This window comes from Dipodomys ordii, unplaced genomic scaffold, assembly GCF_000151885.1.
Source record: "Dipodomys ordii isolate 6190 unplaced genomic scaffold, Dord_2.0 Scaffold14, whole genome shotgun sequence".
NCBI lineage: Eukaryota > Metazoa > Chordata > Mammalia > Rodentia > Heteromyidae > Dipodomys > Dipodomys ordii.
In genome coordinates this window covers 1,841,322-1,867,647 of record NW_012267230.1, presented here as the reverse complement: position 1 = coordinate 1,867,647, position 26,326 = coordinate 1,841,322, and the positions used below count along the sequence as shown (strand labels likewise).

The window sequence follows — 26,326 nt, the reverse complement described above, 5'->3', positions numbered from 1 at the left end:
TAGGCGACTTAAAGCAACTTCCCAGCCACTGGCTCTCACTGACCACATGGTAGTTCTGGCCTCCACATGGAAATGGGGCCACTTTTGGGTCACGGCCTGTGGGCTTATTTGCTCATGCGCACACTTGGCCTGCTTCCACCCTTGTTGGTCTCTGCCCACTCCAGTCCCCTCCAAGGGTAATGCCACAGCTCTTGATCCCCACAGTTATGGTGATAACTTTGTTTACATTGATTATTTTATTTGCTTGATAGATAAAGCCACAGACCCAAGTGCCTTGGAACAGGATTGGTCAGCTATCCAGAATTTCTGTGAGCAAGTGAACATCGACCCCAATGGGTAAGGTCACTCACAGGCGTGACCGACTGTCACCCACGCTGAGCACAGGCCTGGGTCTCTTGGGACCAACTGTTACACATTTGAGATTTTCTTCATTCTTTCTTCCCTTCACAGTGTTTTTCTTTTTAACATTTTTAATTAGTATTATCTTTAAGTACTTGTACAAAGAAGTTCCCATTCTACAGAACAGTATATGAATGAATACGAGGTGTCTGACAACATTCCTTCTCTCACTTTTCTTTTTTTAAAATTGAGATTAAGTGATTACATAAGTTTCACATATTTCACAGTATTGTGAAATAGTCATACTTAGTTAAAGTCACAAGCACATTTTAACCTTCACAAGGCAAATTGTCATTATCATGGTCATCACGGTATGTTTTTAAAGTCAGCAAATTCATGTTGCTTTTTTTTTTTTTTTTTGGCCTGTCTTGGAGTTGAACTCAGGGCCTGGGTGCTGTCTCTGAGTTTTTTGCCCTAAAGCTTGTGCTCTATCACTGGAACAACTTAAGCTTTTGTTGTTGTTGGTCTTGGGGCTTGAACTCTGGGCCTGGGCGCTGTCTCTCAGCTCTTCAGCTCAAGGGCTAGCGCTCTACCACTTGAGACACAACACCACTTCTGGTTTTCTGAGTGGTGTATTGGAGATAAAAGTGTCACGGACTTTCCTGTCTGGGCTGGCTTTGAACCTCCATCCTCAGATCTCAGCCTCCTGAGTAGCTAGGATGACAAGCGTGAGCCACCAGCGCCTGGCCACTTAGGCTTTTTTGGTGGTTAATTGGGATTCTCTTGTCTCAGCTGGCTTTGATCTGTGCTTGTGCTCTTCATAACTCAGCCTCTTCAGTAGCTAAGATTCTATGTATGAGCCACTGGTGTCTGGCTTCCCTTTGCTTTTTTAAAAAGTACTTTTTTTTTTTTTGCAACTATTAATATTTATTTATTGAACCCAAGGCCTCATGCATGCGAATTATTCACTCCACCACTCAGACTCAGCTTTAGCCCAGCCCAGCCCAGCCCAGCCCAGGGTGAGGTTTTTCTTGAGTTTGTTTCCAAAACCCCTTGGTAGCTTTTGAGGAGTTGTCACTCACCCAAGGTGCCTGTCTGTCCTGGAATGTGGCCTCCCTCTGTTGACACTTGCTGTTCTACTGTTTACAGAGCAGTTAATGGTGGAACAGAGGGTACTGTGGTGGTTGTGGGCCTGACGGTGACCTGGAGTTCTCGGGTGACTGAGGGGAGGCCTGGCAGAAAGGGGACTTAATCTGGAAGGGTCACAGCACAAGTGGGTGAGAGTGGGTCCCTGACCCAGGGGATGGGGCGAGGTCCTACAGCATGGTCCCTCTGCTTTGGGATAACAGCTCCTGCACATGCAGCCAAACTAGTTAGTGTTCCCTACCACATGCCTTTTCTTCCCCATAGGCCAACCCATGCACCCTGGCTGCTGGCCCACAAGATCCAGTCTCCACAAGAGAAGGAAGCTCTGTATGCCTTGACGGTGAGTGGGCGTGCTCCTCAGCCTCAGCCTTTTCTGTCCCAGTGTTAGAAAGAGGATCTTTGCGTCTGCCCCAGGCCTCTATGTGCTACCCCTGTGTGGCATCTGAGCACTTCTGCTTCACAGGCCTCCAGCAGCAGCAGGCAGGAATGAGCTCTGGATCACAATGTCCTTCCCAGATCTGTTTCTAGCAAGGAGCACTGAGAATTTTTTTTTTGGTTGATCATGGGGCTTGAACCATCTGGGTCTGGGTGCTGTCCCTCAGCTCTTCAGCTCAAGGCGAGCGCTCTACCACTTGAGCCATGGTGCCACTTCCGGTTTTCTGGTGGTTCATTGGAGATAAGAGTTCACAGACTTTCCTGCCCGGGCTGGCTTTGAACCTTGATCCTCAGATCTCAGCCTCCTGAGTAGCTAGGATTATAGGTGTGAGCCTCCCTGCTTGTCCTTCCTCTGTGAGGGCTGGCAAGTAGCAAGTAACAGAAATGAGCAAAGCGGCTGGGTGAGGCCTTGTCCTGCCTGCAGAGGGCAGCAGCTGCAGTACCAAGCCTGGCTCTGGGCCCAGTGTTGTACACAGGACCTATTATTTTGCTTTGTGAAATAAAGCGCTGGCCAATTCTAGAATTAGAAACAAAGCCAATTAATACCTTTGTGGTGGTTGTTTTTTTTGTGGAGGCTTTTTGTTTGTTTTTGGTCTGTCTTGGGGCTTCAACTCAGGGTCTGGCACTGTCCCTGAGCCTTTTTGCTCAAGGCTAGCACTTTGCCAGTTTGAGCCACAATGCCAATTCTGTTTTTCTGGTGGTTAATTGGAGATAAGAGTTGTACAAGCCGGGCGCTGGTGGCTCATGCCTGTAATCCTAGCTACTCAGGAGGCTGAGATCTGAGGATCTTGGTTCAAAGCCAGCCTGGGCAGGAAGACCGTGAGACTCCTAACTCCAATAAACCACCAGAAAACCAGAAGTGGCACTGTAGCTCAAGTGGTAGAGCGCTAGCCTTGAGCTGAAAAGCTGAGAGACAGCGCCCAGGCCCAGAGTTCAAGCCCCACGACCGACCAAAAAAAAAAAAGAGTTGTACAGACTTTCCTGCCTGGCTGGCTTTGAACCTGGATCATCAGATCCCAGCCTCCTGAGTTGCTAGGATTATAGGCATGAGCCACCAGTGCCTGGCCCAATTAAGGGCTGGGAAGGTAGCTTAGTGGTAGAGTGCTTGCCTTGCATGCAAGAGGCCCTGGGTTTGATTCCTCAGCACCACATAAGCAGAAAAAGCTGGAAGTGGTGCTATGGTTCAATTGGTAGAGCTTGAGCTGAAGATCTGAGGGACAGTGCCTAGGCCCAGAGTTCAGGCCCTATGACTTAACAAAAAACAACAGCAACAACGACAAAAACCCCCAAAAGTTAAGAGGGCTGGGAAGGTGGCTCAGTGGTAGAGTGTTTGCCTTGCATGCATGAGGTCCTGGGTTTGATTCCTCAGCACCAAATAAGCAGAAAAAGCTGGAAGGGGCACTGTGGCTCAAGTGGTAGAGCTTGAGCTGAAGAGCCCAGGGACAGCGCCCAGGCCCAGAGTTCAGGCCCAAGACCTACCAAAAAAAAAAAAAAGCTAAGAAACAATGACCTGAGGCCAAGCCTTGGTGATGCACAAAGGGAAGAAAACAAAAAACAAAACCCAAGCTGAACATTTTGAAGAACCAGAGAGGTCAGTTATAGGATCAGCTTGCTTTTGAGTACTTGGAGGAACCTCTTGGGGGGAATGCCTGGGTGTCCACCTCAGGGAAGAGCATGATTCTCAGACCCTGGTCACCTGCTCAAAAGTCCTCTTCACAGTGAGATAGCTTCAGAGTACACTTTCCCCATCCCCACAAGCTACTTCCTGGACTCATATAGGTGCCATTTTCCTCTTGATCTGAAAGTGTTTCCTTTCTTCAAAGCACTAGCAGCATGGTGGGCTTGCAGGGTGTGGGAGGGCTGTGGTGGGCTCTCAGAGGAGTGAGCTGTACCGGATGTCACCCAGTGCTCAGCTCAAGGTGAGTCCTGGAGCTGCTGGCTTTCTCTGACTGGGGACCCATGTGCGCAGGTGCTGGAGACGTGCATGAACCACTGCGGGGAGAAGTTCCACAGTGAGGTGGCCAAGTTCCGCTTCCTGAATGAGCTGATCAAAGTGTTGTCCCCAAAGGTGAGTACCTAGGGCTTGGTCTTGCCCCCATTTCACTTGCCCCCCTCCACCTTCAAGGTCCTGTCGCCTCACAGAGCAGGGCAGGCTCACGCACGCGCAGTGCCTCCCGGTTGCTGCTGGAAGAGGTCCAGCACAGGTGTGCTGTTTCCTCTGCCAGGTGTGGGGTGACAGTCCAGCTTGTCAGCTGACCCCCACCCCTCATTAGTTAGCATTTCCACATTTCCTCCTTGAAAATGGCCACCTCTTTTGGGGTCATGTGGCCTACAGGAGGTGAGCTGCTCCAGCCTGGAGGCCCAAAGTTCCTCTGAGCTTGGGTATGATTGAGTGTCCAATTGCCTCCGGCCTCATCCTCTACACAGCTCCTCCTTCACGTGTCAGCGTCGCCACGCCCATTCCCACTTACCCATCAGCTCAGCCCTTTTTCTCTGGAGCCAGCAATTCTCTGGTCCATTTCAATTGACTTCTGGCCCCGTGTGGGGTTGCATGTTGTTCATACACCCTGCACATGAAGAGCTCACTCCCACCTCCCCGTGCTTCAGGTGTCAGCCCTGAGCTTTGGCATCAAGTCAGCAGGCACTTGTGTGCACTGCTCACTACTACCTCCCCCCCTAGGGGGTGCAGTTCACTAGAGCCACACACAGCTCACAGGAAGGCATTCTGCTTTTTTTCTTTTCTTTTCCTTCTTTCCTTCCTTCCTTCCTTCCTTCCTTCTTTCTCTTTCTCTCTTTCCCTTCCTTCCTTCCTTCCTTCCTTCCTTCCTTCCTTCCTTTCTTTCTTTCTTTCTTTTTCTTTCTTTCTTTCTTTTTTTCTTTCTTTCTTTCTTTCTTTTTCTCTTTTGCTAGTCCTGGAGCAGCTTTGAACTCAGGCCATGGACACTATCCTTGAGCTCTTTTACTCAAGTCCAATAGTATACCACTTGAATCACAGCAGCACTTCTGATTTTTGTTTCTGGTGCTTAATTGGAAATAAGAGTCTCATAGATTTTCCTGCCCAGGCTGGCTTCCAGCCAAGATCCTCAGATTTCAGCCTCCTGAGTAGCTAGGATTACAGGTGTGAGCCACCATCACCCAATGGCACTCTGTTTTTATTAGTGCTTCATCATAAAGTGTATGAATAGAAGTGATCCTCAAGCTGGGCTTGGTGTGGGCAGAGGACACCCTGCATCCACTTGGAGCCTGTGTCCTCCTGGGGTGGCAGTAGCTCACTATCAGTAAGCTCTCCAGACCTGTCATACTGAGGAAGTCCCTGGCTGCCCGCTGGAATGCTGTCCCCAGTGCACGCGCATGTGCGCTCAACCCCCCCGCCCTTCCCCTGTGAGTGCATTCATGCATGTGCATGCGCGCACACACACACGCACACACACACACAACACACAAAGGCCAAGGAATGAGGCAGAAAATTCTATCTCTCTAATTATGTGGCTAGTCTTTGGTGGGTAACCAGACTCCCTGGAGACAATTGAAGCACTCCATCAATAGTCATTACTGTAAACTCTGCTGTAGCCCACGGGAAACTTCTTTGAAATAACAAAACACCATTATCACTGAGGAAATTCCACAGGTTATTCTTAGAGTCTGTGCCAGGAAGAGGGACAAAGATCTGAGCTTGTAAAGAATTCTCTATGTAGTCAAAGAATGACTATGGCAGTGTTGTAGACGGGCTCTCATGCTCTGGGCCTAAGCAGTACCTCTGGAGTGATGGCCAGGTAGTCTCAGACCCTTCCGCTTGCTCCTTCCTCCTCAGTACCTGGGCGCCTGGGCCACCGAGAAAGTGAAAGCTCGCGTCATCGAGATCCTCTTCAGTTGGACTGTCTGGTTCCCTGAGGACATCAAGATCCGAGATGCCTATCAGATGCTGAAGAAGCAAGGTTGGGTTGTGTCCCCAAGGCCATCTGCCTACTCTTTGTAGGCTTTATATGTGGAAAAGGACCATTTTTGTGTAGGACAGTGGAACTGATGTCACAGGCCTGTAGCCCTGGACATAGGCCACGCTTCCTTCTGATGGACAGAGGGTAGGCTGTTATAGATGCTGTTGCCCTGAACTTCCACAGTGCCAGCAGCCTTCAGATTTCTCTAGTGATCACTAGTGTTTGGGTTAGGGACTGACTTACTGGAGTTTTTCTGAGTCCCTGCTCTCCTTCTTGCTGCCCTGTGCTCAGGAGAGGCGCCTTTTCTCTCTGCTCTTGCCCTCCAATATTAGCCTCAGGAAGCCGAGGGCAGTCTGTTTTGATTCCATCTCCATCCCTGACTGGCCATGGGTCCCAGGGGCTTATGTGGGCTGTTATCAGTCCGGCCTCAGTCAGGACATGCTTCCTGCCTGGGGAATGATGTTTCTTTCTTGCTAGAAGTATTTTATTCTGGGCAGGTGCTGGGGATGGAGCTCAGGCCTTGAGCAGACTGGCAAAGATCTACTAAGCAGGCCATGGATTTATTTCCTAGTGTATCAGGAGCCAGGACTACTTGGACTTTGTTCTGGATCACACTGAAGTCAGGAGGCACTGTGTCCATGTCTGAACCTTGTGCATTGCATATTTTAGGAATCATAAAGCAAGACCCTAAACTGCCTATGGATAATATCTTGCCTCCACCTTCCCCCTGGCCCAAGAGCTCCATCTTTGATGCTGATGAAGAGAAGTCCAAGGTAAGGCACTCCTCCCTTGGCCTTGGTGCCTTTCTTGGGAAATCTCCTCAGATGCTCTCTGGTCTGTGAGCATGAGTGTAGACTGTGGGAAGATGGAGGGGTGAGCCCCATGCCCCGGAGCAGACTCTTAGATATGAGGTAGCAGAAGGTCCGGTGTGTCCATGGATGGACCAGATGAAAATGCTTCTCTCTGTCCCTCCCCGTGTTTGAACAAGTATTCCTGGGGAAAGAAGGCTCCAGAGGACAGCATGAGGGGAGGGTGAAGTGTGGGCCTGGGACTTGGGGCAGCACTGGAAAGGAAAGGGCAGTGTGTGGCTGCAGATCATTTTAGTGCCATTGTCCTGACCCACCCCTGTCCTCTCCTCCAAGGCCTCCCAAGATGGCTGGTCCTCAGCCATTGGCAGGAGAAGGTGCTTACATCCTAGGCCAGGACCCAGGCACAGTCCTTTGCCCCTCACAGTCATTACGTTTTGGTGACTGCAGATTGGGGGCTCTGTTAGGACAGAGGTAGGCGCTCCTTCCAGCTGCACCCACTCAGCGTGCCCTCTGGCTGCTGTGTGCACAGCAAGCAAGGCTGGTCTGGGGTCTGGGTTGTCTTCCATACCAGCTCCTCTTCTGCTGGGATGTGACATTTGTAGACAGTGTGGCGTGATCTCAAAGAATGGTAGAAGCTGTGTTCCTGTAGCTCTTCCTCCAGTCCTCCCAGCTCATGTTGAGGGGCCTTTGTGCCAGCTGCCTGGCCAGGCCTTGGGACATAGTGACAAAGAGGACCATCAGAGTCTATTCCATCATAGATCACGGGCTTTGTGTATGTCAGGCCTGCGTTCTCCTCCTGAGCTCCTGCTCAGCTCCACACTTGGCCTTTAGAGTGCTCTGTGCCAGCTGCTCTGGCCTCTACCACTAGCAGCCAGTAGAACCTCCCTATCAGCTGTTGCAATCTGGAAGGGTGCCCAGATGTCCCTAGGGCATTTTGTCCTCCCATGTCCCACCCCATGATAGCTAGTGGTATTTCGGGATTGGCCCTGGGCCCTGCCCGTCCTCGTGTCACTGTGTCAGCTTTGTATGGTAGCACACACAGATTGTTGCAGGGCAGTGTTGGTGCCAATTCCACTGGACCTCCATGCTTTACTCCCTTTTGTTCTATTCAGCTGCTGACAAGACTTCTCAAGAGCAGCCACCCTGAGGACCTCCAGGCTGCGAACCGGCTTATTAAGCATCTGGTCAAGGAGGTGGGCACTCAGTTCCCTAGGCAGGGGGCGGGGTGGGGGTGGCATATCAGAGGGTGGGAGGATGGCCTAGCTCCGATCTGAGTGAGAGGGAGCCTTGTGTCCCTGAAGGGCGGCAAGTTGGTGACTTGAGGAAGCAATCATTCTGCTGTGACTTCAGCTCCTTTATCTACATGCTCAATGCATTCTGTGATCCCTCTTCTGTCCCATTGATGGTGGTGGTGGCCAAGTTTGAGATTTTTGTTGTTGTTGTCAGTTGGGGCTTGAACTTAGGGTCTGGGTGCTGTCCCTGAGCATTTTTTTTTTTTTTTTTGCCGGTTGTGGGGGCCTGAACTCTGGGCCTGGGTGCTGTCCCTTGGCTCTTCAGCTCAAGGCTAGCGCTCTACCACTTGAGCCATAGTGCCACTTCCGGCTTTTTCTGCTTATATGGTGCTGAGGAATCGAACCCAGGGCCTCAGGCATGCAAGGCAAGCGCTCTACCACTGAGCCACCTTCCCAGTCCAAATTTTTTTTTTTTTTTTGTCGGTCGTGGGGCTTGAACTCTGGACCTGGGCGCTGTCCCTCAGCTCTTCAGCTCAAGGCGAGCGCTCTACCACTTGAGCTACAGCGCCACTTCCGTCCCTGAGCATTTTTAAGCTCACTGTTTTTGCTAACACTCTACCACTTGTAGCCACAATTCCACTTCCAATTTTGGGGTGATTAATGGGAGATAAAAAAAAAATCACAGACTTTGCTGCCCCAGCTGGCTTTGGGTCATGATCCTCAGATCTCAAACTTTTCAATAGCTAGGATTAAAGGCGTGAGCCACCAGTACATGGTGCGGTCGGTTCTTATAGATGGTCTGAGATAGAAAGGCGTGAGTCTCAGGACTCCCATGCTGTAGTCACCACTCCTCCCCCTCCCCCACCCCGTCCTGCCCAGGGACTTCTGGAGCTCCCTTCCTATTTCATATTCAGGCATCATCTTGGCGTTGGCTCTCACTTGCATCCTCTTCTTTCTTCCTAAAGGAGCAAGAAAAATCAGAGAAAGTGTCCAAGAGGGTGAGTGCGGTGGAGGAGGTCCGAAGCCATGTGAAAGTGCTGCGGGAGATGCTGAGCACGTACCGCAGGCCGGGCCAGGCCCCACCAGACCAGGAAGCCCTGCAGGTACCCTGGCAGGACCCCAGCCCTGGGGCTTTGCCTCTCCTAAATATGACATTCATGTGCTTGGCCCTGTGCTCATCATCACACGAAGATGGGAAATGTGGCTATCACCTCCCAATTTCCTCAATCCCTTCCTCCCCCGGCTCCTCATCCCTTAGCAGATACTGATTTATTTTCAATTCTGGCTAGACTCATGTAGGTAGAGTATATCCTTGCTACTTTTTCCTGACTGATGTGCGTGCGGTGTGTGTGTGTGTGTGTGTGTGTGTGTACGCGTGCGTGCATCTGCTTGTGGTTACTGGTGGTTTCCATCTTTTGGGTGAGTGTGGATTAAGTGGCCCTAAGGAGTGATGCGCAGAATGCCATGAGAACCAACTCTGTGGTTCTCCTGGGTAGCACCTACCTGTGTGATTTGCCATATTCGGAGCCAAGATTTAACTTTTTTTGGGGGGTCCAGTTGTGGGGCCTGAACTCGGCCTGGGTGCTGTCCCTCAGCTCTTCAGCTCAAGGCTAGCGCTTTACCACTTAAGCCACAGCACCACTTCTGGCTTTTTTTCTTTTTGCTTATGTGATGCTGAGGAATCGAATCCAGGGCCTCATGCATGCAAGGCAAGCGCTCTACCACTGAGCCACCTTCCCAGCCCCGATACTGGGGTTTGAACTCAGGATTTAACACTTTTGCTCAGCTTTCTTGCTCAGGGCTGCCACTTCACCCCTTGAGCCATATCACCAGTCTGACATTTTGCTAGTTCATTGTAGATGGAATCTCATGAGCTTTCCTGGCTGGCTTTGAACTGGAATCTAAGTCTCTTGAGTAACTAAGAGCACAGGCATGAGCCACCATTAACCGGCCCTGTCTTTTATTATGGCTACCCTAGTGTGAAGTGACGGCTTTCTGTACCTCCCTGATGGCTATGCTGAGCATCTTTTATTTTTTTAATTAATTAATTTGTTTTTTATATAGTTTGGGTGTCAGTACTAGGGCTTGAACTCAAGGTATTGCACTCTGCCTTACAGCTGGTACTTTACCACTTGAGCCACTGAGTGTTCTATTTTTATGGTTCATTGGAAATGAATGTCTTGTATACTATTCCCCGTGGTCTAACTTCAAAGCCTTGGTGTTGGCCTCTTGAGTAGCTAGGATCACACACATAGGTCACTAACTCATGCCTGAGTAACTATGATGGATGGGCTTTTCTTTTTTTTTTTTTGCCAGTTGTAGGGCTTGAACTCAGGGTCTGGGCATTGTCCCTGAGCTTTTGCTCAAGGTTAGCACTCTTCCCTTCAGCCACAGCACTACTTCTGGCCTTGCTGTTTATGTGGTACTGAGGAATTGAACCTAGGGCTTCATGCATTCTAGGCGAGCACTGTACCACTAAGCACATTCCCAGCCCTTGGATGGGCTTTTTAGCCATTTGTATATCTTTTCTGCACAGATCTTTTTGTCTTTTTTTTTTTTTTTTGGTTGGTCATGGGGCCTCTGGGCCGGGGTGCTGTCCCTTAGCTCTTCAGATCAAGGCTAGTGCTCTACCACTTGAGCCACAATATCATTTCTAGCTTCTTCTGCTTATGTGGTGCTGAGGAATTGAACCTAGGGCTTCATGCATGCAAGGTAAGCACTCTACCATTGAGCCACCTTCCCAGCCCTTGTCTTCATTTTTGTATTACATGCATTTTTGTTTGTTTTGTTTTTGCAGTAATGAGGTTTGAATCTAGGGTCTCCTGTTTGCTAGGCACACTTGAACTACACCTCCAACCTTTTCTGGCTTATTTTTCAGATAGTCTTGAGTTTTTGCGTGGGGCCAGCCTCAGATGGCAGTCCTCCTACCTATACTGCCCAGTACCTGGGACCACCAGCATGCACCTACCACATCCAGCTTATTGGTTAAGATGAGGTCTTGCCATTCTTAGCCTCAAACTGCAATCCTTCTGATCTCTGCCCTCCGAATAGCTGTAATTGAAGATGTGAGTCATCATGCTGGCATGAATTTTATTTTATTAATTTATTTTTTTGATGCTGGTCTTGGGGTTTGAATTCAGGGCCTGGGTGCTGTCCCTGAACTTTTGTGCTCAAGTCTAGTGCTCTACCACTTGAGCCACAGCTCCAGTTTTGGCTTTTCAGTGGTTAATTGGAGATAAGAGTCTCATGACTTTCCTGCCAAGGGTGACTTTGAACTATGATCCTCAGATCTCAGCTTTCTGAGTATCCAGGATCACAGCCATGAGCCACTAGTGCCAAGCAATTGCATGTTTTAAAGTACATGCGCACGCGCGTATACACACACCCACAAATTTTAGTGAAGTTTAGCTTATTTTTTTTCTCCTTTTCTTGCTGATGCCCTGTTCTATGGAAGAAGCCAGCAGCTGGTTTCATAGTGAGGTAGTGGCTGAGGTGACCATTCTCCTGGTCTTTAGGGCTTTACAGCATCCCCTGCAGGCTGACTTCTAGGAAAGATGGCCTTCCAGGCCCTTTGTTTGGCTGTCCATTTTACAATATTGGTAGAAGCGAACTACAGTCTCCCAATTATGAACTCCTGAGGGGAATTCATGGTGCCAGCTTGCTTTGTGCATCTGCCCCAGATCCTAGCCATGACTGGATTGGGTACAGTGGGAGAACCTCACACTAGCCCTGGTCTGGGTGGCAGGGAAAGGGTCAGATTTCTGAGCTCTGTCCAGCAGACATCGCAGGACCCATCTCCTCCCACAGTGAGGTCACATCAGGAAGGTCAGTGCAGGACAGTTCCCCTCCCAGCAAAGGGCCCAGAGAGAGGCAGCAGGCAGGGAAGGCCTGCAGGTCACCTTAGTTCTTGAGCTCCTTGAAGGAGGGGAGCAGAGTGAAGCTGTGTGGAGCTTTTACTCCTCCTAAGAGGCCATGAAACAGTGTGTGTTGTTAAGGGATTGAGATAGTCACAAAACACTTGAAATGGGAAGTTCTCAAGCAGTGGTAAAGCAGGGAGGATTCATCCACTGTTAAAGCTCTTCCAGCCTTAGGAAGCCATACGGTATTTCCTAACTTAAACTTTTTTTTTTTTTTGCTAGTACTGGGGTTTTTACTTGGGCCTTTGAGTTCTTGCTTGGCTTTTTCCACTCACAGCTGGTACCCTACCCCTTGAGCCACACCTCCAGTCTGACAGTTTGCTGATAAATTAGAGATGGAATCTCTCAGACCTTAATGCACTGCCTAGGCTGGGCAATACAGTCCTTTGACCACAATCCTTTGATCTTAGTGTCCTGAGCAGCTAGGATTACAGGTGTGAACCATCAGTGCTCTGCTTATCTACTTCTTAAAAAATCAGCAGGGCCATGTGCTGGTGGCTGAGATTCAGGAGGCTGAGAGCTGAGGATCAAGTTTCAAAGCCAGCATGGGCAAGAAAGTCCGTGAGATTCTTTTTTTTTTTTTTTTTAATTGTGAAAATACTGTACAGAGGGGTTCCAATTACATGGGCAAGATAATGAGTACATTTCTTATCAAGCATTGTAGCTTCCTCCTTTGTTTCCCCTTCCCATCCCATCCTCCCTGCTAACCCCCCCCCTCCCCCAGTCCATGAGATTCTTATCTCCAAATTAACCTCCAGAAACCAGAAGTGGCCTTGTGGCTCAAAGTGGTAGAGTGCTTGCCTGGAGCTAACTAAAGAGCTGAGGGACAGCACCTAGGTCCAGAGTTCAAACCCCACAACCGACAAAAAATAAAAATAAAAAAGCAGGAAGCTGAGATCTGATTGTCTCAATTCAAAGCCAGCCCAGGCAGAAAATCCTTGAGACATTTATCTCCAATTAAGCACCAGCTTAAGCACCAAAAAGCTGGAAGTGGAGGTATGGTTCAAGTGGTAAGAGTGCCAGGCTTGAGTGCCAAAGCTAAAAGAAAGTGTGAAGCCTTGAGTTCAAGTCCTGGTACACACACACACACACATACACACACACACACACACAACGTGCGCACATGCACACATCATACACAACAAGCCTAGACTTTGTGAAACATCTTACTTTATACCTGTTGTCATGAATCTGGATCAGCCTGAAGAATCTACCCTGCATCAGGACTGCTGCTTGTTTGAGTGGTGGGGTTTAGGATCTTATGTGGGGGCCTAGGACTGTGCAAATCAGGCTGTGTTTTTCCAGGTCGTGTATGAAAGATGTGAGAAGCTGCGGCCCACCCTATTCCGGCTGGCCAGTGACACCACAGATGACGACGATGCGCTCGGTAAGGGCTGTTTCCCCAAGCGCTAAACAGCTGCAGGGCCAGCAGCAAGATGAAGAGCCTCTGGGTCCTGTTGCAGCAGTTGGGCTGGGAAAGTGTGACTTCCAGAGGAATCTAGGCTTAAACAAAGAACAGATCTGAAAGGTTAGAAAAGGGAGAGAGCTTACTTGGAATTAGGTGTTTGAGCAGCCTCACAGAGCATTGAGAAGCAGTACAAAACAAACTGATCCCTAGGAAAGTTCTCTGGATCTCCTTCAGTTTTGCTGTTTGCAAACCTGTTGAATGTGTGTATTCTTATTTTTTGAAATTTTTTTATCGTTATTGTAATTATATACATATAATTACATAAATCATGTAAAGAATACATTTCTTTTTGGACAATATTCCTTCCCTTGCTTTCTTCAAGTTTTTCTCTCCAGTCCCCACCCACAAGTTATATAGTTCATTTTCAACATAGTGTCTAGTGTGTACTACTGCTACATTTGTTCACCCTCTGTCCCTCCATTTCTGTTTTACTTCTTACATTTCTCATTTGGGACTTGATTAGGTTTTGCCTCAGCTAAGCAAACAAGAAAGCCCGGTGCTGGTGGCTTGTGCCAGTGGCTCTTGCTGTAATCCTAGCTACTTAGGAGGATTATGGGTCAAAGCCAGCCTGGGCAGGAAAGTCCATGAGACTCTTATCTCCAATAAACCACCAGAAAACCAGAAGTGGAGCTGTGGCTCAAAGTGGTAGAGCACTATTAACCTTGAGCAAAAAAGCATCCAAGCCCTGAGTTCAAGCCCTATGACGGACAAAAAAAAAAGGCAGGTATATTGTCCCAGGTCTGTTATCCTAGCACTCAAGAGGTGGAGGCAAGAAGATTGAGAGTTAAGGCCAGCTTAGGTTAGTTACATAGTGAAACCTAGCAAAAAAAAAAAAAGCCCCAGATGCCTGTGGTTCACACCTGTATTCCTTGGGATAGTCATGGTTTAAAGCCAGCCCTGGAGAAAAGTTAGGAAGACTCCCATCTCTAATTAACTAGTAAAATGCCAGACTAGAAGCATGGCTCAGGTGGTTGAGCACCAGCTGTGAGCAAGAAAACCAGGCTAGGACCTGAGCCTTGAGTTCAAGCTCTAGAATAGGCACAGAAAAAGAAAACAAATGAAATCCAGGCGCTGGTTGCTCACGCCTGTAATCCTAGCTACTCAGGAGGCTGAGATCTGAGGATTGAGGTTCAAAGCCAGCCCAGGCAGGAAAGTCTGTGAGACTTTTTTTTTGGTCTGTCATGGGGCTTGAACTCAGTTTGGGCGCTGTCCCTATGCTCTTCAGCTCAAGGCAAGTGTGCTACTGCTTGAGCCACAGCACCACTTCTAGTTTTCTAGTGGTTTATTGGAGATAACAGTCTCATGGACTTTCCTGCCCGGGATGGCTTTGAACCCTGAGCCTCAGATCTCAGCCTCCTGAGTAGCTGGGATTACAGGCGTGAGACACCGGTGCCCGGCTTGTGAGACTCTTATCTCCAATAAGCCACCAGAAACCAGAAGTGGTGCTGTGGCACAAGTAGTAGAACGTTAGCCTTGTGCTGAAGAGCTGAGGGACAGCACCTAGGCCCAGAGTTCAAGCCCCACGACCAAAACAAACAAAAAAACAAATGAACAACAAAAAACCAAACCAAAGAATATATTGCAAATGATGTTCAGGAGGTGCATTGTACATAGGAGGTTACCTGCTTTTGTGATGTAATTCTTGTGCAATCCCTTATTTTCTTGGTGATTGCAGTGAGTTTTAGTGTTAAGCCTAAGTAGGCAGAGACATGCCAAATAAAGTCTCTTGCTACTCAATTCTGCCTCATTGGCAATTTGGAGCCTCCTTTAGCAGCTAAACATTTGGGGACATGAAGGTCAGCGTCAGGATTAGCACTAACCTACTCCTTAGAAGTAGTGTATGGTGCTTTGGCCTGTGAATGTTGTTCTATCCGTCTTATAGGAGAGACTCCATTGTAGGTCGCTGGACCATGTCACAAATGCTCAGGCAGTTTCGAAATCCAAGTGTGCAGATTATGTTTAAGCACATTACAATTTGGATGCCAAGTTTTCACGGGAAGAACTAACTCTATATTTATACTCCTATGGAACTGCTGGGCTCGAAAGCTGATTTGTATTCCAAACTGCCCTCAGAACTCTCTTCATAGTTGCATCCACATTGACAAGATGGCTCTTTTGGTTTGTTTGGTTCTCAAACAGGTTCCTACATAGGCTGAAACATTTCTGCTGCCTCAGCCTCCTGCATGCGGGGATTGGATTTTAGTTTTAGACTAAAATTAAAGTGTTCCTTTTAGTTCCTCAAAGAGCAGCATTTTGAGAGTACATGTCAGCAACATGATAGTGGTGTGAACATGGTGGAGTATTTGTTTTCTCTGTTGAGAGCAAAGAGAGACTCAGGATTGAGTGGTGAAGTGCTGGGGTTTGAGTGTGCTCAGCCTGGTGTGTGAAGACTGCTTATTTCACTGTGTATGCCCATACTGGGTCTTGAACTCAGGGCCTAGGTGCTGTCCCTGAGCTTTCTTGCTGAAGGCTAGCACTCATGTACTTGGGCCACAGCTTTACGTTCAGCTTTTTAGTGGATATATGGAAATAAGAGTTTCAGAGACTTTCCTGCCTGGACTGGCTTCAAACTGGGATCCTCAGATATCTCAGTTTCCTGAGTAGCTAGGATCAGAGGCTCGGCTCATGAGGGCTGCTCGCTCAGGGTTCTCATTCTCTTATTCCTTCAGCGGAGATTCTCCAGGCCAACGACCTCCTCACCCAGGGAGTTCTGCTGTACAAACAGGTGATGGAGGGCCGAGTCACCTTTGGGAACACAGTGACTAGCTCAGTGGGAGACATTCCTGTCTCTAGAGGTAATTGCCAGGAACTTCTCTGTCTTCTGCTTGGGAAAGAAGTGTATGTGTGTTGGGGGTGAGGGGGGTGGGGGGTGGGGGGTGGGAGGATATGGCACAGAAAAAGGTCCTGTCTCTGTCCCCTTTCCTCTCTTTCCTCTCCTGCACCACAAGAGCATCCACTTGCTCACTGCCTGGCTGGGCCCCCGCTGTGATCACACACACAGGCAGAGGCTGTGCCGGGCCCAGATTTGCATCTTCTCCTAAGTGCTCACTTACCAGAGCTACAAATCCCAGAAATAGTCTTTGGTGGCTCAACACTTGCCTAGCACAAGGCCCTAGCCTAGCACAAGGCCCTAGGGTTTATGCCAGTAATGCAATCAATAAAGAAATAAAAGGCAGCTGGGTGCTGGTGACTCATGCCTATAATCCTAGCGACTCAAGAGGCTGAGATCTGAGGATCATGGTTCAAAGTCAGCCCGGGGAAGGAAAGTCTGTGAAACTTTTTTTGGGCGGGGGGGGGGGCAGTCATGGGGCTTGAACTCTAGGCCAGGGCGCTGTCCCTCGGCTTCTTAGCTCTTCAAGTAGTAGGCTAGTGCTCTACCACTTGAGCCATAGTGCCACTTCTGGTTTTCTGGAGGTTTATTGGAGATAAGAGTTTCAGGGACTTTCCTTCATGGGCTGGCTTTGAACCACTATCCTCAGATCTCAGCCTCCTGAGTAGCTAGGATTAAAGGCGTGAGCCACCAGCTCATGCATGCAAGGCAAGCACTCTACCACTGAGCCACCTTCCCAGCCCTGGCGAGACTCTTATCTGTCCTGGGACAGAGCCTAGGCCTAGAGTTCAAGTCCCATGACTGACAAAAAAGAAAAAGAAAAGTCATTTACATTGCAATATTTCTGGACTGGGGCTGTTTGGCAGGCCAAGCATGATGGGTCACACTTATAATCAGGGGTAGGGAGATCATGGTCCTTAAGGCCACACCCAGGCAAAAGTTCAAGACCTCACTTGAAAAATAACTAAGCACAAAAAGGCTGTGGGCTGGGGCTGGGGAAGTGGCTCAGTGGTAGAGTGCTTGCCTTGCATGCATGAGGCCCTGGGTTTGATTCCTCAGCACCACATAAGCAGAAAAAGGCGGATGTGGTGCTGTGGCTCAAGTGGTAGAGCACTAGCCTTGAGCTGAAGAGCTGAGGGACAGCACCCAGGCCCAGAGTTCAGGCCCCATGACTGGCAAAAAATAAAAAAGGCTGTGGGCGTGGCTTTAGTGGTAAAATGCCTGCCTAGGAACTGTGAGGTCCTGAGTTGAAGCCCCAGAACTGCCAAGGTGGGAGTGGGGGGGAGATTGCTTGGAGCTTGGCCTAGCAGCCTGCATTGAGCTTGGTATGATATCTTTGTAGCCCCTACTAAGCTAGGCCTGGGATATGTGCAGGTGACCTGATCCTATCTGGTCACAAACCTCTAAAGGCCTTCAAGTTGAAGAAGAAACCTAATCTGCTGAGGCCTAGGCTCATGGGCCCCTGGGAGAACAATGTAGTCTTGGCCAGGAAGGCCATCCTCTGGTCCCAACTCTAGTCCTGGCTCTGTCCAGATGCTCCGCTGCAGTGGGAGGTGCTTGAGGGTTGAGGTCTGATGTCTTCAGATTCAGGGAACATTGCAGAATGCTGGTTGGATTTCAGCAGAGCCTGGACTCTCACCCCTGGCTGAGCCTTCTAACCTTGTCTGTCTTTATTTCTAGTGTTTCAGAATCCCACAGGCTGTAGCAAGAACTGCCCCCTGATCGACCTGGACATGCACAGTGCATCTGGGCAGGCTGGGCCTGTGACGCCATCTCTGCTTCATCAGGACCTGGCAGCCTTAGGTGAGACAGCCATTGAGGGTGAGCAGAGTGGTGCTGAGTAGAGAGTGGGGAGCAAAGCCGTGCTTTTGAGGGGTTCAATGTATATAGTTCAGAAAAGTCCCTTCAGGTTTGCGGGGTCTGGTGACTGTGCACACATTAGGTTTGTGTAGACTTTCTCCATGTCCAGGGAGGGCAGCTGTGCCATTGGTCTCGTGTCTGGTGGTTAGCGAGTGCCTCCCTCACTCTTGCTTCTCTCTTACAGGGATCAGTGATGCTCCTGTTCTGAGTAAGGTAAGGAAGGATGTGCTCTTACTAGCCCTGAGAGAGGGCAGGAAGGGTTTCCAATACACCTGCCCCAGGGGAGGGGTGTTGGCTGGATCCCAAGGGACCTTTAGGAACAGCCGGTGGGTTTGGTGGCCCAGAGCTCTTCTTCACCCAGTCTGCAGCAAACCTCTCCTGCCCCCTTCCTGAAGAAAGGGGGGCCTTCTTCGGAAGTCCTCTGCTCTGCCCTCTCTCTTCCGCTCCAGGCACCCATGAAACTAGGGCTTGTAGCACCTGTGTTGCTTCTCCCCCTTGCCTCATACAGGTTGCTGGTCAGAGTTGCTGCAAGGAAAAGAATCCCCAAGAAGGCGGCATGCAGAGCCCTTCTGGAGACAGGAACTTGCTGGATCTCCTCTCGCCACAGCTGTCTCCAGGGTCCCTGTGAGTCTGGGTATGGGAAGTGAAAGCGTCAGGCTTCGGCACGTGCTGTAGGGCCTGGGGTGGTGCTGGGAGCCAGCAGCCATGGATCAGCGTCCTCTTGCTATTCAGCCGCAGTGTGCCACTTCCCCATTTCCTGTTCTCCTTCCAGCCTAATGCTCTGGCTGGGGTGTCCTGAAGGAGTTCCATAAAGACTAGGGGAATAATATATAAATATAATATACAATATATATAGAAATATAACAGGAGGTCCTAAGGGCTAATCTGTAAAAACAATGTAGCACTTGTCTCTGCTTTGTGTGTGTTGTGTATAATATAGAAGTTAGTGCATTATTGTAGCTGGTAATTAGAAAGTGCGTTCCATCCAGCCTGTCTCTCTCTGTCTCTCTTTTCTTTTTGTCAGTTGTGGGGCCTGGGTGCTATCCCTTAGCTCTTCAGCTCAAGGGGAGCACTCCATCACTTGAGCCACAGCACCACTTCTGGTTTTCTGAGTGGTTTATTGTAGATAAGAGTCTCACAGACTTTCCTTCCCGGGCTGGTTTTGAACCGTGATCCTCAGATCTCAGCCTCCTGAGTAGCTAGGATGACAGGCGTGAGCCACTGGTGCCCGGCCAGCCTGTCTCTTTTCATATCATGGGTCATCTTTGGGCCTCCGTGTGCCCCATCCTTACTGGCTCCAAGTCATTGGCTGTGTGTAGTGGTCCGTCATTCCTTCCGTGTGTATCGAGTATGTATTTCCCTTCCTCACCTAGTTTTTCAGAGAGCCAAATCATGGATTCCTGGGATTCTTCGAAGGTTTGACTAGTCTTGAGTTTTGTTTTATTTGTATGTCTCTCTGTAGGAATTATGTGCCACAGAAAAGTATTCCAAAGGAAGTGCCACCAGGTACCAAGTCCTCCCCAGGCTGGTCGTGGGAGGCTGGCTCCCTGGCGTCTTCCCCAGCATCACAGAACACACCTCTAGCTCAGGTGTTTGTCCCTTTGGAGTCTGTGAAGCCCAGTAAGTATGGTTGTTTCTGCTTTTCTTCTTGCTGGTAGCCTCCTGGGCTTCCTCTTCATTGTAGGGAAGAGGGTTAGTCAGCTTGCCAGGGGCAGAGGATAAATGGAGACTTCCTTGTCTCTCTCTGTCTCTCTCTCACACGCACACACATTTATGTAGATATTTAATAGATAGAAATTATACATATCTATATGTCTATGTATGTATGTATATGTATTTTGTAAGTATTGGGGTTAGGACTCTGGTCTTGAGTTTTCAGGGTTGGTACTCTATCACTTGAACCATACAGCCAGACTTTTTTCCTTTCATTATTCAGATAGGTTCTTTGTTTTTTCTAAGGCCAATCTGGGCTGCAATCCTCCTATTCATGCTGCAAGCATAGCAAGGATAACAGGAATAGGTCCTGATTGAGCTGAGGCCTCATGAACTTGTTGCTTCAGTTCGCCTTGAACTCTGCGTAGAGTAGCTACAGTGACAGATGTGAGCCACTGGGCCCAGCTCTGATGAAGTGTGCTTAGGAACATGATGTTCACTCTTGGGGATTCAAGAAGGGATGTTTTAGGCTGGGAATGTGGCTCAGTGGTAGAGGGCTTGCCTTGCATGCACCACATAAGCAGAAAAAGCTGGAAGTGACATTGTGGCTCAAGTGGTAGAGTGCTAGCCTTGAGCTGAAGAGCTGAGGGACAGCGCCCAGGCCCAGAGTTCAGGCCCCATGACCAACAAAAACAAAAAGAAAGATGTTTTATGTGGCCAGCAAAGAAGAGGAGGAGCCAGACACATCTGTAATCCTGGAGGGCCCTGTAATTTCAGGAGGCTGAGATTGGAGGAGCACGATTCAAATCCAGCCCAGACAGGAAAGTCCTTGAGACTCTTAACTCTAATTAACCACTAAAAAGTCAGAAGTAAAGCTGTGGCTCAAGTGGTACAGTGCCAGCCTTGAGCAAAAAAGCTCAGAGATGGAGGCCCTGAGTTCAAACCCTATGACTGACAAAAAAAAGGAAGAGGGATTTGACATTCATAAAAGTGGGTATTAGGGGCTGGGAAGGTGGCTCAGTGGTAGATCGCTTGCCTTGCATGCATGAGGCCCTGGGTTTGATTTCTCAGCACCACATAAGCAAAAAGAAAAAAGCCAAAGTGGCGCTGTGGCTCAAGTGGTAGAGTGGTAGCCTTGAGCTGAAGAGCTGAGGGACAGCGCCCAGGCCCAGAGTTCAGGCCCCACGACCGGACCAAAAAAAAAAAAAAAAAGTGGGTATTACCTCTGCTCCAGAAGAACAGTGAAAGGCCCAGCCAGTGAGCCACTGGCACCTGGCTACCTTATACAGTTTGATAAGTGGCCTTTGGCTGGTAGATTTTTCCATATGGTTGGGCAATCATCTTTGTGCTATGTGTTGAGTCAGCCACTGATTTATCAAGTATTTATTCTCATGTTAAGTTCCATATTTGGGTTGATTTCTCATGCTCTGTGCATTTATTAGGGGGAGGGGCAGGACCAGTTATACGCCTGATCTTCCTACCTCAGACACTCAAGTAGCTTGGGATTACAGACATGCACAACCACACCTGCTGCATGCTCTGTTTTTATGTCACTTTATTTGAATTGCAATTTTATCTCCAAGCATTTGCTAATACAAATGTGCCTGTTCTTCTTTTGTTGGTTTCATTAAAGATTAGTATATTAGCTGGGCATCAGTGCCCTACACCTGTAATTTTAGCTACTCAGGAAGTTGAGATCTGAGGATCATGGTTCAAAGCCAGCCCAGGCAGGAAAGTCCATGAGATTCTTATCTCCAATTAAAGCACTCCCTCCCTCCAAGAAAAAAGCCAGAACTGGATTTGTGGCTCAAGTGGTAAAACACTAGCCTTGAGCAAAAGGGACAGTGTCCAGGCCCTGATTTCAAGCTTCAGGACCAGAAAATTTTAAAATTAAAAAAAAAATTAATGCTGGTGCTGGTGGCTCAAGCCTATAATCCTCGCTACTCAGGAGGCTGAGAGCCGAGCCGTTCAAAGCCAGCCCGGGCAGGAAAGTTCGTGAGACTCCAATAAACAACTAGAAAACCGGAAGTGGTGCTGTGGCTCAAGCGGTAGATATTTGCCTTAAGCTGAAGAGCACAGGGACAGTGCCCAAGCCCAGAGCTCAAGCCCCACGACCAACCAAAAAAAAAAAAAAATTAGTGTACATTCTAGAAAATAGGGGTTTTATTATAATATTTTTATTTAAATACCAGCTATTATTCTCCTCAAATTAATGTTATAGTCACTTCTTAGGTAAGTTAAAACATCTTTTAATATTTTCCATTGGAATTTCATTAAGCCTATTGATTTGAAACTTGCTTTACAGTTTGGGTTTTGTTGTTGTGGGGCTTGCTTGAACGCTGGGCTTGGGCGCTGTCCCTGAGCTCTTCAGCTTAAGGCTAGGCACCACTTCCAGTTTTCTGGTGGTTAATTGGAGATAAGAGTTTCACAGCCAGGGGCTGGGAAGGTGGCTCAGTGGTAGAGCGCTTGCCTTGAGATGAAGAGCTGACGGACAGCGCCCAGGCCCAGAATTCAGGCCCCACAACCGCCCCCCCCCCCAAAAAAAAAAGAGTTTCACAGCTGGGCGCTGGTGGCTCACGCCTGTAATCCTAGCTACTCAGGAGGCTGAGATCTGAGGATCATGGTTCAAAGCCAGCCCAGGCAGGAAAGACTGAGACTCTTATCTCCAATAAACCACCAGAAAACTGGAAGTGGTGCTGTAGCTTACATGGTCCCATGACCGACCAAAAAAGAAAAAAAAAAAGAAAAGAATTTCACAGACTTTCCTATCCAGGCTGGCTTTGAACAGCGTTCTCAGATCTCAACCTCCTGAGTAGCTAGGATTACAGGCCTGAGCCAGGAGTGCTCAGCTTCTTTACAATTTTATAAAAGTAAATATAAAGGTGGGTGTGAGTATGTGGAAGTAATATGAGAGAATAAAACAAGCCCATTTGTAAAGTCTTTTTTTTTTCCAGTTGTGGGGCTTGAACTCAGGGCCTAGGCACTGTCCCTGAGCTTCTTTTGCTCAAGGCTAGCAAGTAGCACTCTACCACTTGAGCCACAGTGCCACTTCCAGCTTTTTCTGTGTATGTGATACTCAGGAATTGAACCCAGGGCTTCATGCATGCTAGGCAAGCACTCTACCACTAAGCCACACTCCCAGCCAAAGGTTTTTTTTTTAAAATTCCTTTTAATATTCTCTATTTTCTAAAGTGTTTGTGCATTATTTTAACCATAATCTTACCTCTCTTCAAAAACTGTTGATGTTGGGGGCAGGTAGTTGGGAAGGCCTAGGACAACATAGTGCAGCCGAACCAACCCTTGTGTTTGGATCCTTGTCTCCAGGCAGCCTGCCCCCGGTTATCGTATATGACCGCAATGGCTTCCGCATTCTGCTGCACTTCTCCCAGACCGGAGCCCCGGGCCATCCGGAGGTGCAGGTCTTACTGCTGACTATGATGAGCACTGCCACGCAGCCTGTCTGGGACATCATGTTTCAGGTGGCTGTGCCCAAGGTGAGTCCTCTGCTGGCCAGCTCCTGTGGCGTTTCCAGTCATGCCCATCATCATTGGGAATGAGAATCTTCACACTAACTTGTGGAACGTCAGATGGGAATTGTAATTGTATTGGCTATTTGGCCTCAGCTGCGAGCGCATCCAGGCAGGGTTTTCAGTGGCTCTTGAGGCTCTTTCCATCTCTTGACTCCTTCTTGGCACTGATCTCATACTGTGTACACCTAGCAGGAAAGTGACTGCCAGCAGGTTCAGGCTTACATGGTCCTAAGCCCATTTCATCACTAAAACTTTAAGTCAGGTTGGTGGTACATGAACATGAGACAGGAGGATCAGAGGAGTTCAGGAGATTCCCCATAGTGTTACAGCCTATCTCTTTTTTCTATTTTTTGGTTAGTCGTGGGACTTGAACTCTGGGCCTGGGCGCTGTCCCTCAGCTCTTCAGCTCAAGGCGAGCACTCTAGCACTTGAGCAATAGCACCACTTCCAGTTTCCTGGTGGTTAATTCACAGACTTTGCTGCCTGGGTTGGCTTTGAACCACAATCCTGAGATCTCAGCTTCCTTAGTAGCTAGGATTGCAGGTGTGAGCCACTGGTGCCTGGCTGTGACAGCCTATCTGTCACCTGGCCTGAAGTGTGCATAAGGACCCCTCAGGCCAAGGCTGTGGTTGGCCTCGTTGATGGCACTTGTATACCTTGGACTTGGGTGTAGAAGGACTTGGCCAATGTGTCCACCCTTTTCAAAGGATGTCAGCCATACCACCATCACCTGAAGGGGTGTGTCACTTGAAGGGAAGAGATCCTAGAGGAAAGACATGCATTCTTTAATCCTTAATGGCAGTCTTTGGCAGTTATTAAATGTTTTATACAGAAGGTTCAGAAATTAAATGTTTCACTCAGGATCATAAGAGCTAGTAAGAGACAGAGCGACTTCAGCACACTGAGCTGCTGCTCTTCTCATGTGGCCTGTCAGGTGCCAGCTCTTGCCACTGGTTCAGATGTGTGAATGGAGGAAAGGCTGTTAGGACTCCTTTCCTCCCTCCCCTGGAAGGAACCACCATGGGGCTCCACCACTGGATGGCGCCCATGGCCCCCGAAATGCCTGATCTCCTCTGGGAGGTGGAGTCATGCTCCTGCCTACCCGAGCTGTCACTGAGGCAGGAGCTTGTGGGGGGGGTGGGTGTGGGGGTGAGGTATGTGGTGGATTATGTCTTCCCCTCTCCCCCGGCAGTCCATGCGGGTAAAGCTGCAGCCGGCCTCCAGCTCCAAGCTGCCTGCATTCAGCCCTTTGATGCCTCCAGCCGTGATCTCCCAGATGCTGCTGCTCGACAATCCACATAAAGTACGTGCTCGTGGCGGCCTTAGCCGGGGAAGGGCGACTGGCTCTAAGAGCTCACATGACTCCCATGCTGAGAATCGGACGGCTGTTGCTGGGGGCTGGTTGTCTTTGGGACTTACCAGAAGATATATGGTGGGTTATCATAGCTTCCAACTGAGGGAGAGACAGGAACGGCCTGACACCTGTCTTCCTAATGGGTCCCAGCCCTTCAGAACTGTAGACAGCCCCAAGGAGGCAAGGCCAGTATGCCTCTGTCCATGGACAGTTTTGAGAGCCTCCTCCCCTGGAATCTAACATCTTCCCTCCCTTCTGTTGCAGGAACCCATCCGGTTACGGTATAAACTCACCTTCAACCAGGGTGGACAGCCCTTCAGCGAAGTGGGAGAAGTGAGAGACTTTCCAGACCTGGCTGTCTTAGGCGCGGCCTAACTTTCCAGATGGGCCTTTGACTTCAACTTGGGCCACCGTTCTTTTCACTGTTGGGTCTCATCCCAGGGCTTTAGTGCAGAGTGCCAACTGTTCTCTCCTGATGTCAGGCTCTGAATGCCAGTCTCTGGCCTGTTCTGTAGACACTGTGTGTGTGTCTCTGTGTGCGTGTGCGTGTGTGTGTGCGTGTGTGTGTGTGTGTTTTGTAGGGGCAGCATGGGAGATGTGGAAGCATTTCACATGACCATTTGGGCTGACAGCTGTCTTGTCTCCGCATGTTGGTGGGCACTGCAGTCTCTGCCAAAGCTTTCTTCCTGGATTGTTACCTTCTCATCTACCCAATCTGTGCCTTGTCAGCCGTTGAAAGTCTTGGTTGCTCCCAGGCTGCTGTTCTCAGGGACCTTCTGAGGGACCTGGTTGGTCCTGGGGCAGAGGGGCCTCCAGGCACTCTCTTCCAAGGAAGACCTCGTCTCCATCATTTCAGTGTGCCACTTGCATGTGTTCGGAGTGATCTAGTTGGAATACTTGGCCTCTTGAGCTGTCTGCAGGCGGGAGGCTGCTTGCCAGACCAGAAACCACATTTGGTTGGTCAGTCCTGTCCTTCACCACTGTGCCTTAGTATTGCCCTTAGATGGAGCCTCTAGACAGAGGGCAAAGCTGACCCCAGGCCTTGCTCAGGCCTCTGGGCCCTGACTCAGGACCCCCATGTCCATCTTCACCCTCTTCTTTCACCAGCTCCCTTTGAGCTCTTTAATGTGAACCCCATTTAGTCATCGGAGACTCCAGCTGGCAGGTCAGCCCTGGCTTGGTGACCTCTCAATCCCAGATGGAGAGTTGAGGTATGCAGGTGACCAGAAGAGATTAGCAATGATGTAGGTGGTCACTGAACCAGAATGTCATTGAATAAATACCACGTAGCAAACTGGCCTCTTGGTGTCAAGTGGATGTGGTGCCAAGGCACTGAGAGGTGACAGGCCACAGCTGTCTTCTGGTGAGCAGTGATGAAAACTTGGAACTATCTCAGCCAGAGCAGAGCACTGAAGAGCCCTCTGAAGGAGCCCTGAAGAAAGCTGGAGAGGAGAGCTTTAGAATCTGAAGGGCAGACTCAGGCGTACCAATCTGATTATGCTCACACATACCTACTGTGTGCTGTGAACATGATGTTCATGTTTAACAAGTCCACTTAGTGCATCAGTGGGAGGAGGACGCTGAGTTGGGGAGGGGGGATGAGGAGTGGGGGAGGCTGGACAGGATTCTACCTCAAACTGCAAGGCTGTTTTGGAGTTCTTATTGATGAGATCCAATACTTTCATTCTGATCATTTACCTCTATATACAGCTGGAAATCTCACAGTCATGGGTGGGGGTGGGGGCTGTAAAGATAATCAAGGCATGCTGATTTTGAAGCCAGTGTGAAACGTTATAAAGCAGATAATGATTCGTGTAA

At 49.1% G+C, this 26,326-nt stretch overlaps 1 protein-coding gene across 1 annotated transcript; it reads left to right on the top strand.

Annotated features, from left to right (window-relative positions):
* Positions 1-257: 257 nt before the first annotated feature.
* Positions 258-26,326, top strand: Gga2 (golgi-associated, gamma adaptin ear containing, ARF binding protein 2). Its single transcript, XM_013011676.1, has 16 exons — positions 258-336; positions 1,750-1,825; positions 3,890-3,988; positions 5,732-5,855; positions 6,525-6,628; positions 7,777-7,857; positions 8,862-8,999; positions 13,119-13,200; positions 15,951-16,076; positions 17,792-17,914; positions 18,156-18,184; positions 18,480-18,595; positions 19,434-19,591; positions 22,949-23,118; positions 24,347-24,457; positions 24,773-26,326. Exons 3-16 carry the CDS (start codon positions 3,905-3,907, stop codon positions 24,881-24,883), a joined length of 1,557 nt encoding a protein of 518 aa, XP_012867130.1. The 5' UTR covers positions 258-336; positions 1,750-1,825; positions 3,890-3,904; the 3' UTR covers positions 24,884-26,326.